Raw genomic sequence first — 17,225 nt, 5'->3', positions numbered from 1 at the left:
GAATTTTGGCATCTCAAAGAATTTTTCCTTTAATAATGTACCCAGTGCAGGGGCTATAAACACATAGAGAACTTCTAAGCCCTCTAGGTCCAAGTAAACATTGAAAGAAAAACGGAGCACTATTATTTCATTATTATTGTGATTATTTCTTTCACTGTTTATGAGAACATGACAGTGTAAGAAAACCCACAAAGCTTAGAGATCCATCTCCCATACTAAAACAACTAGTACCAGACTTGCCCTCCTGCTGAAAAATACAAGATGAGACCAAATACATGCGATAACTAAACTACACACAGTGAAGAAGGGAATACACATGATGGCCTTGCAATAATCCGGTTCCTCCTGGGGGCAGGCAGGTGGTATCCTGGGGGCAGGCAGAGTAACAGCTCCAAATAGAACTGAATTCAGGGCTTCTAAACTGGCTGGTATGTGCAAGGCAAAGTACCTGATCAGAGAGGCTGTGCTTTGGGTGGGGTTAGGGGTGTAAAGGAGGATTGGCAGAAGAGTGAGTGGCTAGTCACTTCACAGACATGTATTTGGCAAGACTCTAAGAGACCTAGCAAAGATTACCTGTTGAAGGCTGAAAGTGAATGGCGATAACCAATTCTAAAAATGTTTGACGACACTGGGGTTCTACCCACCAGAGCAGATACCTCACTAGGCACCTCAGGCATTCAGCTGAGACACAGAAAGGCCACTCCTTGGGGGGTAAGGACCGGAGCAGCATTCCCTAAGACTAAATTTAAAACTAAAGTAGATCCATCCTAACAAATAATAACACCAAACCTGACAGAACCGAAAGGATCTTCCAGTAACTCCACTGTCTACAAGAACAAAGGTCAGCTCTGTTTTAAAGGAAGTTGATATAATCCAAATGCCCTGCAACAAAACATTTGCAATGTCCAGCATACAATAAAAGAAAATCACAACACATGTGAAGAAACAGGAAATTGAAACCCACCGTGAAGAAAAAAAGCAGTCAATAGAAAACGACCCCAAGATTATTCAGATGTTGGAATTAACAAACAGGGACCTCGAAGGAGCTATTATAAATGTATTTAAGGACTGAAGAGAAAATATGGTAATAATGAACAGATGGAAATCTCTGCAGAAAGAAAAAGTATTTTTAAAAAGCCAAATGTAAATTCTAGAACTGAAAAGTACACAGTCTAAAACCAAGAGTTCACTGATGGATTTAACAGCAGATTGGAAACAATGGAAGGGTCAGTGAACCTGAAGACAGATGGACAGAAAGTATCCAATCCAAAGGACTGAGAGGACAAAAAAAAAAAAACCTGTAAAAAGTTAACAGAGCCTCAGTGTTCTGTGGGACAACATCAAATAGTCTAACATATATACAACTGGAGTCCAAAGAGAAGAGAATGGAGCAGAAAAAATATTTAAACATATGACCAAAAATTTCCCAAAGTTAGTGAAAACCTTAAATATACACACAGTGTGAAAATGATATATACTATGAAACATATAAGGTGAAAAATGAAGCCGAGCAGACTTCTCATAAGAAAAGTGAAAACCAGAAAAATGTGGGAGAACTTTTTAAGTGTTAAAAGAAAACTACTATTAACTAAGAATCGTCTAGACAGTGAAAATATCTTTCAAGATTACAGGCAAAATAAAGCCATTTTCAGATAAACAAAATCAGAGAATTCGTCACCACCAGACCAGGACTAAAGAAACGTTAATGAGAGTTCTTCAGCTTGAAGAGAAAGATAAGAGATTCTACAGAAGGGAGTAAAGAGCTTGGAACATGGCTTGAGCACATGCACAAATATATGAAGAATAAGGAAACGAATCCACAAAGATATTGCTATGATTTATGTCAACGAGTGTACTGCCTATGTTTTCCTCTAGGAGTTTTATAGTATCTGGTCTTACATTTAGGTCTTTAATCCATTTTGAGTTTATTTTTGTGTATGGTCTTAGAAAATGTTCTAATTTCATTCTTTTACATGTAGCTGTTCAGTTTTCCCAGCACCACTTATTGAAGAGACTGTCTTTTATCCATTGTATATTCTTGCCTCTTTTGTCAGAGATTTGGTGTGTGTGTGTGTGTGTGTGTGTGTGTGTGTATTATGGAATATTACTCAGCCATAAAAAAGAATGAAATAATGTCATTTGCAGCAACATGAATGGACCTACAGATTACCATACTACATGAAGTAAGCCACACATAGAAAGACAAATATTATATGATATCACTTATGTATGGAATCTAAAAAAGAAAAGAAAAAGACATAAATGAACTTATTTACAAGACAGAAACAGTCCCTCAGACATAGAAAACAAACTTATGGAAAGGGGAGGGTAATAAATTAGGAGTTTGGGATTAACATATACACATTACTATATATAAAACAGATAATCAACAAGGACCTGCTGTGTAGCACAGGGAACTATATTCAATATTTTCTAATAACCTATGAGAGAAATGAATCTGAGAAAGAACATATATATATATTACACATATAATATATATAATATTATATTATATATATTAAGAAAAGAGGAAGAAAAAATATACCTTGAGGTGTTAGATTGAAGTTGGAGGTAAGAATTCATTGCTTATCATATAGTGAGTAGTTACATATAGGAATAAATAAAATACAAGTGTCTGTGTGTCTGTGTATATATTTTTTTCTAGCTCTGTCTGCTGATAAACTAGTAGCAGTGAGCACACCTACTGCCTAGATCCTGGTTTCTAAATACCATCCCCTCCACTGAAAGGAACCAGGGCTCCTTGGGAAAAAGAATGATCATAGGGCTAGGTCAGGGAAAGTAAAAGATGAGTCTGGAACATCTTGTTAAGCAGTTAAAACTTTCAGCTCCCCTAGAGAGCAAGAAAATGCCAAGAGTGATGGGGACACATCAAAAAGACATAGGAGCCGGTAAATCTGATATAATCTGAGAATTTGAATAAATAAAGATAGTAACAGAGCATAACTCATTAAACAAAATAAAAATGTCCATAATGATAGAAATAAATAAATAATGAATGAATAAAGAAGGCAAAGCCCTTCTTTACATCGGAATGTCGACTAATATATATATAAGGTATTATGAAGTTGGAAAATCAGTGGATGACAAAACTGGTAAAGGTACTGATGAGGAATAGAATATCTACACAATATCAAAATATCTCCTCTTAAGATACTTAATTACAATGGGAAAATTATAACTTTATAGTGGAAAAACCTAGTGGATACCGCTTTAACCAAGTTATCAAATTTAACATCATCAATACCGGGGTAGAGTAACATCATATGCTACCTGGTAACGTATGCTAAGAAGGTCTGTGGTATAATAAAAAATATATTGGTCTAGCATAGAGCTCCTCAAACCCTTGGAATTTCCTGAGTGATAGGAGATTCTTTTTATATTCATAACAAACCCCTTACAACCATACCTGAGTTCATGCTAACGAGAAGACCCACGGGGGTGTGGGGGGGCGGGGGGGATGGCCTCAAATAGCTTCAGGATGGGGGCTGGCTGCCAAGTGATGAGAGGATTAGAACTTTCAGGCCCACCACTGACTTCTGGATAGGAGAGAGGGGGCTGAAGCTTGAGTCCAATCACCAGTGGCCATGATTTAATCAACCGTGCCATCAGATCTGAGGGAACTTTTGGGTTGGTGGAGATAACTGTGTGCTGGGACGGTGGTGCACCTCTCCCTTCCCCGGCCCCCGCCGAGAGGGCATGGAAGTTTTGTGTCCCCCGCCTGCCTCGCTCCTTGCCCTATGTACCTCTTCTATTTGGCTGTTTCTGAATTGCATCCTCTATAATAAAACTGTAATTTTAAGTAGTGCTTTAGTGTTTTCCTGAGTTCTGAGTCATTTTAGGACATTATTAAACCGGAGCAGGGAACCCCGGAATTTGTAGTCAGCCAGACATAAGTGTGGCTAGCCTGGGTATCCTATTTAGGGCTGGTATCTGAAGTGGGGACGGCACTGTGGGACTGAGTCCTTAACCTGTGGCGTCTGCACGAACTCCAGGAGCTAGTGTCAGAATTGAGCTGGATTGTAGGACACCCCAGCTGGTGTAGGAGAAGTAAAGAATTGATTGCTGTTTGTAAAACCAAACTAGGTCTCAAGATCAACATCTGTCATATTCCTGCCAAAACTGCCTGACTTGAATCAATTCAAGAAAAACATTCTACAAGATAACTGGCCTGTATTCTTCCAAACTACATGTAAAGAAAGATAAAGAAACACTGAGAAACTATTCCAGATTTAATGGAGACCAAAGAGATAGGACAAGTATGTGCAATATGTAATCCTGAATTACAGCCTTGATCAGAGTGAAAAGAATAACTATAAAGGACATTCATGGAACAACTGACCAAATTTGACTATGGAATGTTTGATAATAGTACAGTATCATAAAATTTCCAGATTTTGATAAATGTATCACGGTTGTGTAAGAGAATATTCTTGTTATAAACTATACACTGAAATACTTAGTAAAAATGTCTCCAAATGGTTCAGAAAAAAATAATCTGCATATATTACTTATATGTATTATATATAGGAAAAGAAAATAATAAAGCAAATGGGGCAAAATATAAACGATTGGAGAATCTGCGTAAAGGGTATACACAAGTTTCTGATGCTGGTCTTGCAACTTTTCTTTAAGCTTGAAATGGTATAAAAATAAAAATAACAGGAAACAAAAAGGAAATAACACAGTAGACTTGCCAAATTATATGCACTGGTTTTCTCCCACAAAGTGGAATACCTAGAGATTATCAGAACATTGAACAAAGATATAGCAGTTCCCAAACTGTGTTCCCTGGGGCACAATTACACCATGAGAAAATTATCAAATTTAATAATTTATCAAAACTAAATAATTTATCAAAATTAGAACAGTTGCTATTGTTATCCCTTTCCTCTGTTCATTTTGGAAATAACTTTATTCACCAGAAATTCACTTGAGCAGCAAGTGAGACCTGCAGGATGAGAGATGGTGAAGATTTATTTACCTGGAAAAGGACTGAAAAGGAAGGAATGAAGTGCGAGTGGGAGGAGTAGCGGCTCCACGGTGAAGGCCACATGAGTGACAATGTGACCCTGCCCTAAGATCCTCCAAGTTTTCTCCCTAGCAATCAGAGTATCCATGGAGAGGCTGTCCCATGGAAACAGGAGAAGAGCCCAGGTTTTGCATTCCAGTTGACTTAGGGAAAAGAGGGCTGTGTAGACAATAGAAATCCTCTGACATAGGAAATCTTGCGGAGTCTTAAGGCTTCCATAAGACGTGGAACCAGGGGTTCAGGCAATCTGTGATGGTTAATTTTATGTGTCAACTTGACTAGGCTAAGGGATACCCAAATAGCTGATAAAACATTACTTCCAGGTGTGCCTGTGAGGATGTCTCCAGAAGAGATGAACATTTGAATCAGTAGAATGAGTAAAGAAGATCTTCATCAATGCCAGTGGGCATCAGCCAATCCCTTGAGTACCTGAATAGAACAAAAAAGGCAGAGGAAGGACAAATTTGCTCTCTAAGATATCCATCTTCTCTTGCCCTCCTGCTGTCCATCAGAGCTCCTGGTTCTAAAGCTTTTGGCCTCAGACACAGACCAGAGTTATACTCTTGGCCCCCCTCATTCTCAGGCCTTCAGACTCTGAATTACACCATCAACTTTCCTGATTCTCCAGCGTGCAGATGGCAGGCAGACTGTGGAACTTCTAGGCCTCCATATCCAAGTGGCTAATTCCTAGAGTACATCACTTCTTATTTATCTCTATTTATCCCACTGGCTCTGTTTCTCTGAAGAACGCTGACTGATACACAATCCAATCTAGATACTGGATGATATCTAGTTTTTATATATGAGGACAATGCCAACACATTTATACAGTGGCTCTGATTATTATGTGTTAATATTTTATTATTATGAAATGCTCTGCCATGTTCAAGAAAGTTGCGTGAATGATGGGCTGATGAAGGAGGAGATGATGTGTGACTGAACATCACTGGTATCTGTGATCTAATTGAGACTCACTGGTCTAAGGTGTTGATCTTGTCTTATATTTTAAAATATGAATGTGTTATTTTATTAGTAACAAAACAGTTGAATCTCCAAGTTTATATCATTCTGTTACAAAGTTTTAAAAAGTGAATCAAATGTTGACCATGTCTTACAATTAATCTATCTAGGAGACTATTATTTCACTCTGAGCTTCAATCTGAGCACTACTCTATTTCATGGCCACTTCTTGGTTTTCTACTGCTACGTCATAACTTTTAAGTGTTCTATGGTCACATAAGCTAAAGAAATGTGTCATTTTTACAGACACCTATTTAAGGAAGTAGGACTCAGAAAACATAGAATATACTTTGATATTCTGATTATTTTCACAAAAGGCTATGAGACAGTATTTTGACTATTCAAGCTATGAGTGAGCTAAGTAATGAATTAGCCACTAGCCAACTGACTTCCACTGTTAATACCAATGTAAATTATGTCACAGATCAATCCCACAACTTCTAATGAAATTCCTGGGACAGGAATAACTTCCGCAAGGCCTCTATAAACACAGATCAAGGGTGTCAAGGGTGAAGCAGCAACATGAGAAATCCACAGGCTAAGAGGCTTTACCCTGGGGTCACTGGAAATCAAGGACACTGGGCCTATTTCAGATGGCAGTACAAGAATTAAATTATTACTAACTGCAAGACAAAAGCTACACCATCAAAACTCTAAAGATGGTAAACAGATTCAATAAATTGTATATAAATGAAGAAATCCTCAGGGCTGGAGAAACTTAGGATCGTGCAGACAAACGGAGGCTTTCTCAGCAAAGCTACAGCATATTTATGGTCCTACTGTACTTGGGACTATAGTGCCATTGAAAAGCGGAAACCCAGCTGTCACCTAAGACAGGAAGGGAATTCTGCAAACTCGGCAGTGATTCTGCAGCTGTGTCCTTAATACCCCTCTTGGAGTTTGCCATGGCGTGATGTTACTCACAGAGCTCAAGGAGGTCATGGAGATAGCTCCGTGAAGAATCAAAATGGAAAAGACTGCTGGTATAGAGTGGATTCTGACACCTATCTCAGGATCTAATCTATCCGAACTATCACATCTCTCCCCAGATCCCTGCCCTCAGTATTCCCCACCAGTTACCATTATTTATTCAACCAACTTCAAAACCCGAGTCTTCTCCAACTCCTCTCTCCTCCTCACTTCCATCTCCTATTAGCTGCCAAGTCTAGCAGAGTCAGCTTCTTCTTCGTTAATCCATTCCCTCCTTTTGGTCCTGAAGGCCAGTGCCCTGGTTCAGGTCCTTACTTCCTCAGACTATTAAAATAACCTATCCTCCCAGTTTCCAGTATTTTTCCCCAATTCCTTTTATGACCACCATATTATTCATCTTTCTAAATCACAGTCTGGGGCTTCCCTAGTGGCGCAGTGGCTGAGAGTCCGCCTGCCGTTGCAGGGGACACGGGTTCGTGCCCCGGTCCGGGAGGATCCCACATGCTGCGGAGCGGCTGGGCCCGTGAGCCATGGCCGCTGAGCCTGTGCGTCCAGAGCCTGTGCTCCGCAACGGGAGAGGCCACAACAGTGAGAGGCCCACGTACCTCAAAAAAATAAAAATAAAATAAATCACAGTCTGAATCATGCCGGTTCCCCTTTCAAACCATCTTCAGTTATTCCTCATAGCTCTGAATCAAACATATACTCCTCAGCTTGGCATTCAAGACCCCAGTAATCTCCAGCAGCTCCTCAACATCTATACTATCACCCACACGTTTCCATACGAGCACCACATGGTCCAACTTCCTGTCTCTTCTGCAAACTTCTCTTTACATCTGGATCTCACTATGCACACAACTCAATCTACTCCAATCTCACCCATCTTCCAGGGTCCACATCAATCACTGCTTCCTCAAAGAAACCTCTCTCCGTCTCCCCAATTATATGTGATCTCCTGCTTCCCTGAACCTAACACATTTTCCCTGGATCTATTATGACCTGCTTTCCATTCTACTTATTTATCTCATCTACTATAATTTTCTCCCAATCACTATTTATTAAGACTTATCTATGTTCCAGGCACTATGTTCCAGGCATCAGGAATACAGGGGTGACTAAAACATCTATGACCCTTCAAATTACACAGAGGAGCCTCAAGCTAGTATTACTATGGAAACTTCATAGTGTACCACGTGATAAGTAGCTAGAACATAATTCATAAACATAGTAAGTATCATTCAATTAAGATGCTTTGTTTAAAACCTCTATTTCTAGTAATAAAAGATTAATTTTAACTGGGAAATTTCAAGAATCATATAGTGTAATCTTTAAGTCCATAACTGAAGTAAAAGTGGAATAAATATCAAATCTTTCCATCGAAATACTGTAGGGCAAAAATTTCCATTTTTTGAAGCTATCCGTAAATTTATTTGTCTAATAAAACAAACGAAAGAATGGAAAGAAAGAAAATCAGACTTTGCTGTCAATGGGAGTTCAAATGAATGAATATGATTAACTGAATGAATGAATTTAAAAAGACCATGGGTTTGGTTTTCTGATGGCTTTTGGACCTATCATTTTAGAATATTAGTAAATTCCCAGAAGTTCACATGGAGATAACATAGATAGGGGATATGTAGAGTGATCAGGTAAAAAGATGAAAGAATACAAATATGAGATGACCTATGTTAATTTATCATTAAGGAGAAAAACAGGACAAGACTTCTCTCGGGCCTCTATCCTTGACCCAGACATTAGCGAAGAAACTCTGACATTTAAAAGATGGGAAAGTTCTTGCCATATATTCCCATTTTAAGTAAGTACACACGTTACTACATCTCAGTGTCAAATATCCCCACGATTCACAGTAGTTGTCCAATGCCCCACCTGTGTTCCACCCCTCACCCCACCTCTGTTCCAACAGTTTATTTACCTCATATGCATCTTTGATGTTCAAGGGCTCACCAAGAGCGGCCACGTGTCCCACGATGCCTTTATTCCACTCTAAGCGGATACAATTATTTGAAGCTTCTTCCAGTGTTGAACCTTCTGCAACGTCGAAGAGGCGGCTAATAAGAAACTTGTCGTTGGCGCTGTCCTCACAGACGAGGAACAGGGAATAGCGGTCAGCGGAGATGAGGCCATGGATATGCAAGAAAATTTTGTGACATAAGGCTGTGACATCCAAGTGGCTAGAAATATCTTTCACTAATTCCAAGAGTCTCGAGCACTGGTCCCCTTCATCATTATCAAACCGTGGCGGGGTTAGAGGCATCTGTTCCTTCTTTTCTGAGTCAGAGAGGAAGCTCACAGTTCCCTCAGAATCCTTGACAACGATGGGTCTAAGAGGTCGATCAAATTCGGAGGCAGAGATCTTCCTGGTTGGTGTTCCAGGGACACTGCTCTCTGCACGGGGACTCTGCTCCGAGGGGCAAGAGCAAGACTCCACGTGGCCTCTGATGCCTTCCTTGCACACAGGGATGGTGTGAACTCTCTCAGCAAACCATGCATTGACCATTTCTCTGCAGAAAAGAACATGTAGACACAGTAAATACATAAGGAAGAACACCCCTCCTTAAATATTGCTACCCCTGAAAACTTCTAAAAATCCTCTCATGGTAAACTGAGGCAGTAATGGTTCAATCTGTCATAGAAAATAAAAACAAGATGGTTTATTTAAGACAGTTTTATTCTGCAAATCTGTAGAGGACAGTTGCTTCAATGAACACTTTGATAAAGCCTGACTCCTATATACATGTATTTTCAAATATCTGATTTACCACACGTCAAGTGTCAAGTCTGCTCCTCTCAAATTCAATTTGTATTAAAGTAAAAGACACTAAACTTAACAATAGTCTTAGGAAAACATAGATATGGAAATTAATTTGCTATTTAAAACACACAACTTGTTCCGAAGTTAAATATTTTTAAAAATTATCTGAATTTGGCTAGCTAATATGCTTAATTTTAGATAATTGTTATCTATATTGCTATATATACGTTAGATTTAGAAAGGGAAATGAAAAATATAAACAATTTGATCTGGTATGTAGTAAAAAGATTGTAGATTTTCATTAATATCATCCTGATAATGTTTGTTCAGATAATGGTAAAAATGATCTCTTCTTCTAGATTACCTATTCCTTGTATAAAGGAGGAAAACAAAAAAGTAAGCATAACTAGTATAAAAAATTCAGCCCGAGAAAACTTAAATTATTTATGTTGTTAATGTGCCATCCCATGAAGAGACCTGTCTGAGATAAAGCCTTCACAGTGGGTGATTTTTTAAAACAAATACACCGGATCATATATATCCAAATGATTGTTGTTCAACTGAAATAATTCCTCTTGGGCAGCTGTAATCTTATGCCAACTGATGGTGCCATTACTTTAGACATTTTTGAAACTCTTCTTTTGAAACTAACTTCTAAAAAATTTCATAAGCCATATAAGAATATTAGCTTTATCTGAAAGTTAGATCTTCTTTTTCACTGAGCCTTCCTCTCAAAACAAGCAAATAAAACCGCAAAAAACCTAGAGTAATGGCTAACTTCATATATAGCTTATGCATTAGACTTGACTTTTTCCAAAACTCAAATTTACTTTCAAAAGACAAAAACTTGCTACCACTGAGGATATTTAAAAGAACTGGCCTATAAGAGCAATGCAATCTCCACTCTACAATGACTTACTGATTATTTTCACCAAAGAGCTGGGATAAACAAGTCTGACAGTGTACTATTTTGGACAGTGTAGGGATACAGACACTCTCTCATCCTTCTGGATGCAGTAGAGATTGATAACACCTCTTCAGAGGGCAAGTAGGCAATATCTAACAAGTTTTAAAACGCATTTATCCTTTGTTCCACAGATTTTACACATGTGGCAAAGGAAGTACCAGGGTATTTATTTACTGTGGTACTGTTTGTTACAGCAAAGATGAGAAGAAACCTAATACCACAAACAGAAGCCTGGAAAACACATCATGGCACATTTATAAATGTAACACTAGACAAAGATTTAAAAATGGTCATGGATACTGATATGAATAATCACAACAATTTACTAAGTGAAAAAAGAAGATCCAGAAGGGGGAAAGAAGAGTTAGCCTTTTTTCAGAGTCTCTACTAAGTCTTTCACTTATAGAATGTTCCCTTAATTATTTTAGTTTGAACAACACTCTATTGTTTGGTAAATATATATTACCCAGAAGTGGTACCGGTCTAGAATGAAATGGGTCAAAAAAAGATGACACAGATATTATCAGGATTACCTCATAATTCCAAGTGTTAGATATAGTTATACATTTTAAAGCTCTCTTTAAAAACCTATGTAGGGACTTCCCTGGTGGTCCAGTGGTCAAGACTCTGCGTCCCCACTGCCAGGGGCATGGGTTTGATCCCTGGTCGGGGAACTAAGATCCTGCATGCCATGCACCACGGCCAAAATAATAATAATAATAAACAAAAGTTTTTTTAAAAAGCAATGCAGTAGGTATATTGTACACATCTCTGGTGTATACCTCTAGCACAGAGTCGTTTAAAATATAATTGCCTAATGTTTTATAAATGCATGCCATGGCTTGAGACAAAACTTCCAGTGATGAGAACATACATTGATATTAAAATAATGCTGTATCTCAAAAACTTCGATAGAAATGAGGGGAACATACTTTGGGAAATGCTTACATAACCTCCAAAATCACAGTAGTAGTGCCAAAGACACTGATGTCAGACATGCATGTGAAAAATGTACAGGAAGCATCTGAATAAACTGTTTTGTAAAATGTAAGACAGGAAAAAAGTGATACATTTAAATTAACATATCATGTTATTTAAAAATATGTACATGCAACTTAAATTCTCAAATCAATATAAAAAGAGGCATTTTAACTACTTCAGTTACAAACCTGAAACACAGCCTCCTCTTATTTCTAACCTTCTCATTGGAAAATGGTGGTCAACTTTTTAATACAACCACCTACTTGACAGCTCCATGTGAATGTCTAAACAGACAACTTAACATGGTGAAATCAGAATTCCTAATGCCCCATCCTTCATCTTGCACCAGCCTCACTCCCTGCCAGGTTTCTTCGTATTAGTAAGTAGCACCATCATCTCCCTAGTTATTCAACCAAACATCCAGGAATTATTCTGGATTTCTGTTTCCTTCAACTCTCTCTTCTAATCCAGCAGCCAAGTCCTGTCACCTTGACTTCTAAAACCCTATAGTCCAATCTGCTCATTTCTATCTCTTGTACCACTTCCCTGGTCCAAACCCCACCATCTCTCACCTCGGACTGCGGCCACAGCCCCTTAACTGGTCTCTCTGATATTATACTAGCCTCCCTTCAATCCACTCTCCACACAGTAGCCAGAGTCATCTTCGAACAAAGTAAACCTTAACATCTTAACTACCCTACTTGGCTTCTCACTGAATCAAGAATAAAACTCAAACTCTTTCAATCCCTTACCATAGTCCCTCTCACCCATGCCTCCCTGACGTTCCTTAAGCACGTCAGACTGCTCCCAGTCTGGAAAGCTCTCCTCATCTGCACCTTGTTGATCACAGCTTCCATCTCCTGTGCAGACAGGTCTTCCCTGATCACTCCACCTCAGGTGGTGCCGACACGTTATGTTCTCCCCCCACACTATCTGAATTCTTACTATCATCTATTCTGGTTTATTAATCTGTTGGTTTATTGCCTCCTCCGATGAGATGTAAATTTCGTACTTGTCTGTCTTCTTCACGACTGCATTCCTGTACTTAGAAAACGCCTGTCACATACTGAGTCCTTGATAAATATTTGAGTGAAGTGAATGAATAAATAAATGACGACTCCTAAATCACCTGCATTAAAAGGGACAACAGTCTTTTGAAAATGTGAATGCTGATATATTTGTTACAGAAAATCAACATTGTGTTTTAGCTATTAACGTTCATCACCCCTTGGATGTAAGCCTCATAACTGACCATGGCTAATTTACCCTCATATATCCTGTAGGGTCTAACATATGTCTTAAACAGAGCCAGTGTCCAAAAATTCTTTGTTAGGTGTTTTGTATTATTATATTTAATAGTCTCACAAGTGTTGTATTTCTAGATATTCTCTTGGAGAGATGAACTCAGTATTAAATGACACAGGAACAGTAGACCTGGTATATCCAGTGATTCAATCAACAATTTTTATTAATCACCAGTAATGGGGGAAAGGGTTTTCTCATGACCACATTATTATCTGAGTCCCTGTAGATATATCCCTGTGTATGGAAAACATATGTTATCATAACATCAAAACAATCACTTATAAACCAACCGTAAATAAAATTAAATCATCTCTCACACCTCTCTCCCTTCAGGCATCCCTTGACGTTTTGCAGTGCATGACCTATGTGGCTGTATGAAGTGGGCCGTCCTTCCTAAGACTAATATCTATCATTTCCTGTTGATTGTTTTTTAATACTTCAATCTCTGCAAATACAAATCACCTGCAGACTGAAATTTAAACTCTTATGTAAGATACAGAATTTCTAGAAGTAAACCAAAGTGATGTTGGAGAACTATTCTAATATTACATAAAGCCACTGATAATTAAGGTTAAGCTCAATAAAAAAAACTGCTAACAATCAAAAAATTAAAAAAACAGCAAGGATCATGACATAACAAATACCTGAAAAGAGAATTCTATTCAAATAACTGCATTCTAGATTAAGAAGGGCTGCTGGAAGAACTGATGACATCTTCAAATATTAATTTTAAAAACCTATATTTGGGGAAAAAGACTCTATGATCCTGCTGCAAATGTCAGATAAGAAGTAAAGATATTGGTTTATGGCATAGTCTTGCCAGAAAATTGTGTATTTTACAAATTAGCTTGGAGTTTTCATTATAATCTAAATTTTACTAAGTCCAAAATAAGGTAAACTTACTTTCATAACCTGTGGTTCCATTTTTCAAGATCAAGTTCCAATCAAAACCTTTTCAGTGATATTTTTCGCTTTTAACTGGATTCACTTTTAAGTGTCTTTTTTCTCTAGAATGGATTATTCTCATGAAGGTCCTTGAGAGTGTCACTAACTAGCACTAACTAGGCTGGGCACCAGGGATACAGGAGTGAGCAAGCCCAGACCTCTCCTCCCTAAACTGAAGCTTATATTGTGTCCAGAAGTTAATTTATACACGTACTGTATTTGCTGTCATGTGAAGTTATACGTAACTGCATGTGAATGAAGAAAGATGGAAAGATGGACATGTCAAATACGAGGGTAAATATACCAGATGAGATTCAAGAAACCTGGCTGGTAGCTCTGACTGGAGCAAATCACCTCTATGGCCTGAGACAGGATCTCTATTTTCCCTTCTTTCTCTTCCTTGAGTCTATGAGATTTTGAAAAGTATTTACATTAGTGATACTGAAAGGAAAAAAAGCACCATTTTATTTCAACCTGGTGAGGCAGACACTAGCAATCCTACTTTCTCAATTATGCAGCTAAATTAAATGGCTGAACCACACACATTCTGCTAGCTGGCAGCAAAATCAGGAATCAAATCTAGGTCTCCTATTCCCAGTCTTACAGCCTGTAAGACTATAAAAGTTCCCAGAACACCAATGTTTGTCATGAAGACACTTCATAATGTCTAGCTGCATCTGAAAGAATCAAAAATCAAATTTAAACACATAAGGCATAGAGAGAATAAAATCACTTATAATACACATTCTCTAACTTAATTCTTTCCATCCATATCGTAAAGGGATGGCACACTAAACCACTGAGGTAAAAACACTGCCCCAAGGGACTCAGAGAACAAATGTTCTTAAGGATTGTGTCCTGAAAAAAAATCTAACTGAATCCCATGCCTATGTTTCTCTGAAAACAGGTCATGGTTTATAAACCTAAAATGATGCACTGAAAAGAATGTATAATAAATGTGTTCAAGAGAAGAGTAATTCTCAGGGCTGCTAGATTTAGCAAATAAAAATACTGGATACCCAGTTAAAACTGAGTTTCAGATAAACAATGAATAATTTTTTAATATAAGTAGAATCTAAAATTCAAATTGTACGGGGTGTCCTGTATTTTAGCTGGCCACACTAGTCGTTCGATATTCTGTTCTTCCCAACTGAAATTATTGGCAGATAGACAACAAAGAAAAGGTAGGTTCTGTGGAGCATACTAATGAGCTCCAGGCTATTAAACCACTAACACTAATTTTATCGTTTAAAGAGCACAAAGGATCCTGTGTACCACATTGTGATCCTGTGTTTGATAACTGAACCTTTTGAAAGCTCTTGGATTAATAATTTGTGGCATAAAATTCTTCCTTAAATCAAGCCTTTTCATTTTACTGTCCAAACCATACCATATATTTAATAGAGAAAAAAACAAACTGCAATCTACTTATAAAACGGAGGTTGACTAATTGCTAAAAATTCTTGGGACTTACAAAGCACCCCGAGAAGTTGTGTTTTTCAGCCATAAATTCAAAATTCCAATCATTATCTAGCATTTGCTGCCAATGGGATTTGTGACCAGTGGCAAACAATTTTCTTCTTCTGAGTTTCAATTTCATCCTCTACATAATACGGGAAATACTGCCTGTTCTACCTTCTTCATGAAGTGCAAGGTACTGACTGTCTTCAGCACAGTATAAAGTCAAGAATACCAAACTGGCCATCAGGAAACAACTCTAGTTCCAACTATAAGAATACACAGATGTGAGGCTGAACCAATCACAACTTCTCTAGAGGCCGTTTTCTCCAGAGTACAAGTCCTTCATTATAAAAATGGTCAGCTGTATGAACAGGTCATGAAGACTCCCACAACTTCTTATGTTATCAATAGGCCAGTAGGTGATGATTATTAGTTTGGTCAACTCCTGTCATCTCCTTTTGCCCCTCAGCTTCCCCATTTTCAAACAGGGGAAAGACTTCTTACTGCTTCACTCACCACACAGGGTTGATGTCTGAGACAAGTTATAAAATGCATGTGGGGCTTCCCTGGTGGTGCAGTGGTTAAGAGTCCGCCTGCCAATGCAGGGGACATGGATTTGAGCCCTGGTCCAGGAAGATCCCACATGCCACGGAGCAACTAAGCACGTGCGCCACAACTACTGAGCCTGTGCTCTAGAGCCTGCAAGCCACAACTACTGAGTCTGTGCGCCACAACTACCAAAGCCCACGTGCCTAGAGCCTGTGCTCCGCAACAAGAGAAGCCACCGCAATGGGAAGCCCGCACACCGCAATGAAGAGTAGCCCCTGCTCGACGCAACTAGAGAAAAGCCCACGAGCAGCAACGAAGACCCAACACAGCCAAAAATAAATAAATAGATAAATAAAGTTTTTAAAAAAGGAAAAGAAAATGCATGTGGAAGCATTTCAAAATCTCTTCCATATTTTTAAGATGTTGCTATCTCCTAGACCCTCAGTACTCATTCCAATGGAGACGTAGGGCTGGGGTAAAGAGCAATGGCTGTTCATTTCCTCATTAAGTCCAGCCAAGAGAATCAGAGGAAGTGAGGGGGAAAGAGGTCGTGTTCCAGGTGGTATGGGTCCACAGGCCGAGTGGGTCTAATAGCGTTTGGAAATAGGCTGGCTACATGCATCCTGAGCATTCCAAGTCCTTGTCCAAAGCAGATACTGCAGACTGTCATTTATTATAGAATCCCACTAAGTTTTCCCCCTAGATAGAAGAGTTACATCATAACTCTCCATAAGCTACATCCTAGCTATTTGAGCAGAAAGAATGAAATGCATGCAAGTTCCACAAAGGTATTTTACCCTCTGCTCCAAGCGCTAATAACTTAGAGACTCTGCTTTCATGTATAAGCAAGTCTTTGTTAACTGTCCTGCAATCACAAGCAGAGTGGCCCTCTTGAAGTCTTAGAGTTGATTTAACTTTTACAAGGCTGTTAATGAAAAACAATAGGCCCTGGACCCTTGAAATAAAGCCACAGCCAAGGGAAATACAATAAAAATTAATGCTGAGAATTTATAATCGATGACAAGATCCTGATGTTTAACATCCCATCCAAATCATTCCTTCTCTCCTCACCAAAATCTGTTTTATTATTCTCCAGTCATTTATTTCCTTCCATATTTTATTACACAAAAAATTGCTTACCTCAAAAATGAGTTGTATTATATATCTTTTTAAAATGGGTAAATTCAATTTAGTTTTGTTTTTAAACTTTTACAATATGTCTTAAAATAACTAGAGAAACCCTG

The 17,225-nt window shown here is 38.4% G+C and overlaps 1 protein-coding gene across 3 annotated transcripts in view; it reads right to left on the bottom strand.

Annotated features, from left to right (window-relative positions):
• The window catches only part of PDE5A (phosphodiesterase 5A), a 135,155-nt gene that overhangs the window by 106,458 nt on the left and 11,472 nt on the right, over positions 1-17,225 (bottom strand). For all 3 annotated transcript variants that reach the window (XM_073804681.1, XM_019927875.3, XM_073804682.1), the window contains exon 2: positions 8,934-9,522. In XM_073804681.1, coding sequence (XP_073660782.1) covers positions 8,934-9,522 — 589 coding nt within the window. The remainder of the gene's footprint in view (positions 1-8,933; positions 9,523-17,225) is intronic.

Source organism: Tursiops truncatus, chromosome 5 (assembly GCF_011762595.2).
Source record: "Tursiops truncatus isolate mTurTru1 chromosome 5, mTurTru1.mat.Y, whole genome shotgun sequence".
NCBI lineage: Eukaryota > Metazoa > Chordata > Mammalia > Artiodactyla > Delphinidae > Tursiops > Tursiops truncatus.
Note: the sequence above shows the minus strand (reverse complement) of the source record. Positions and strands in the feature narration are given on the sequence as shown.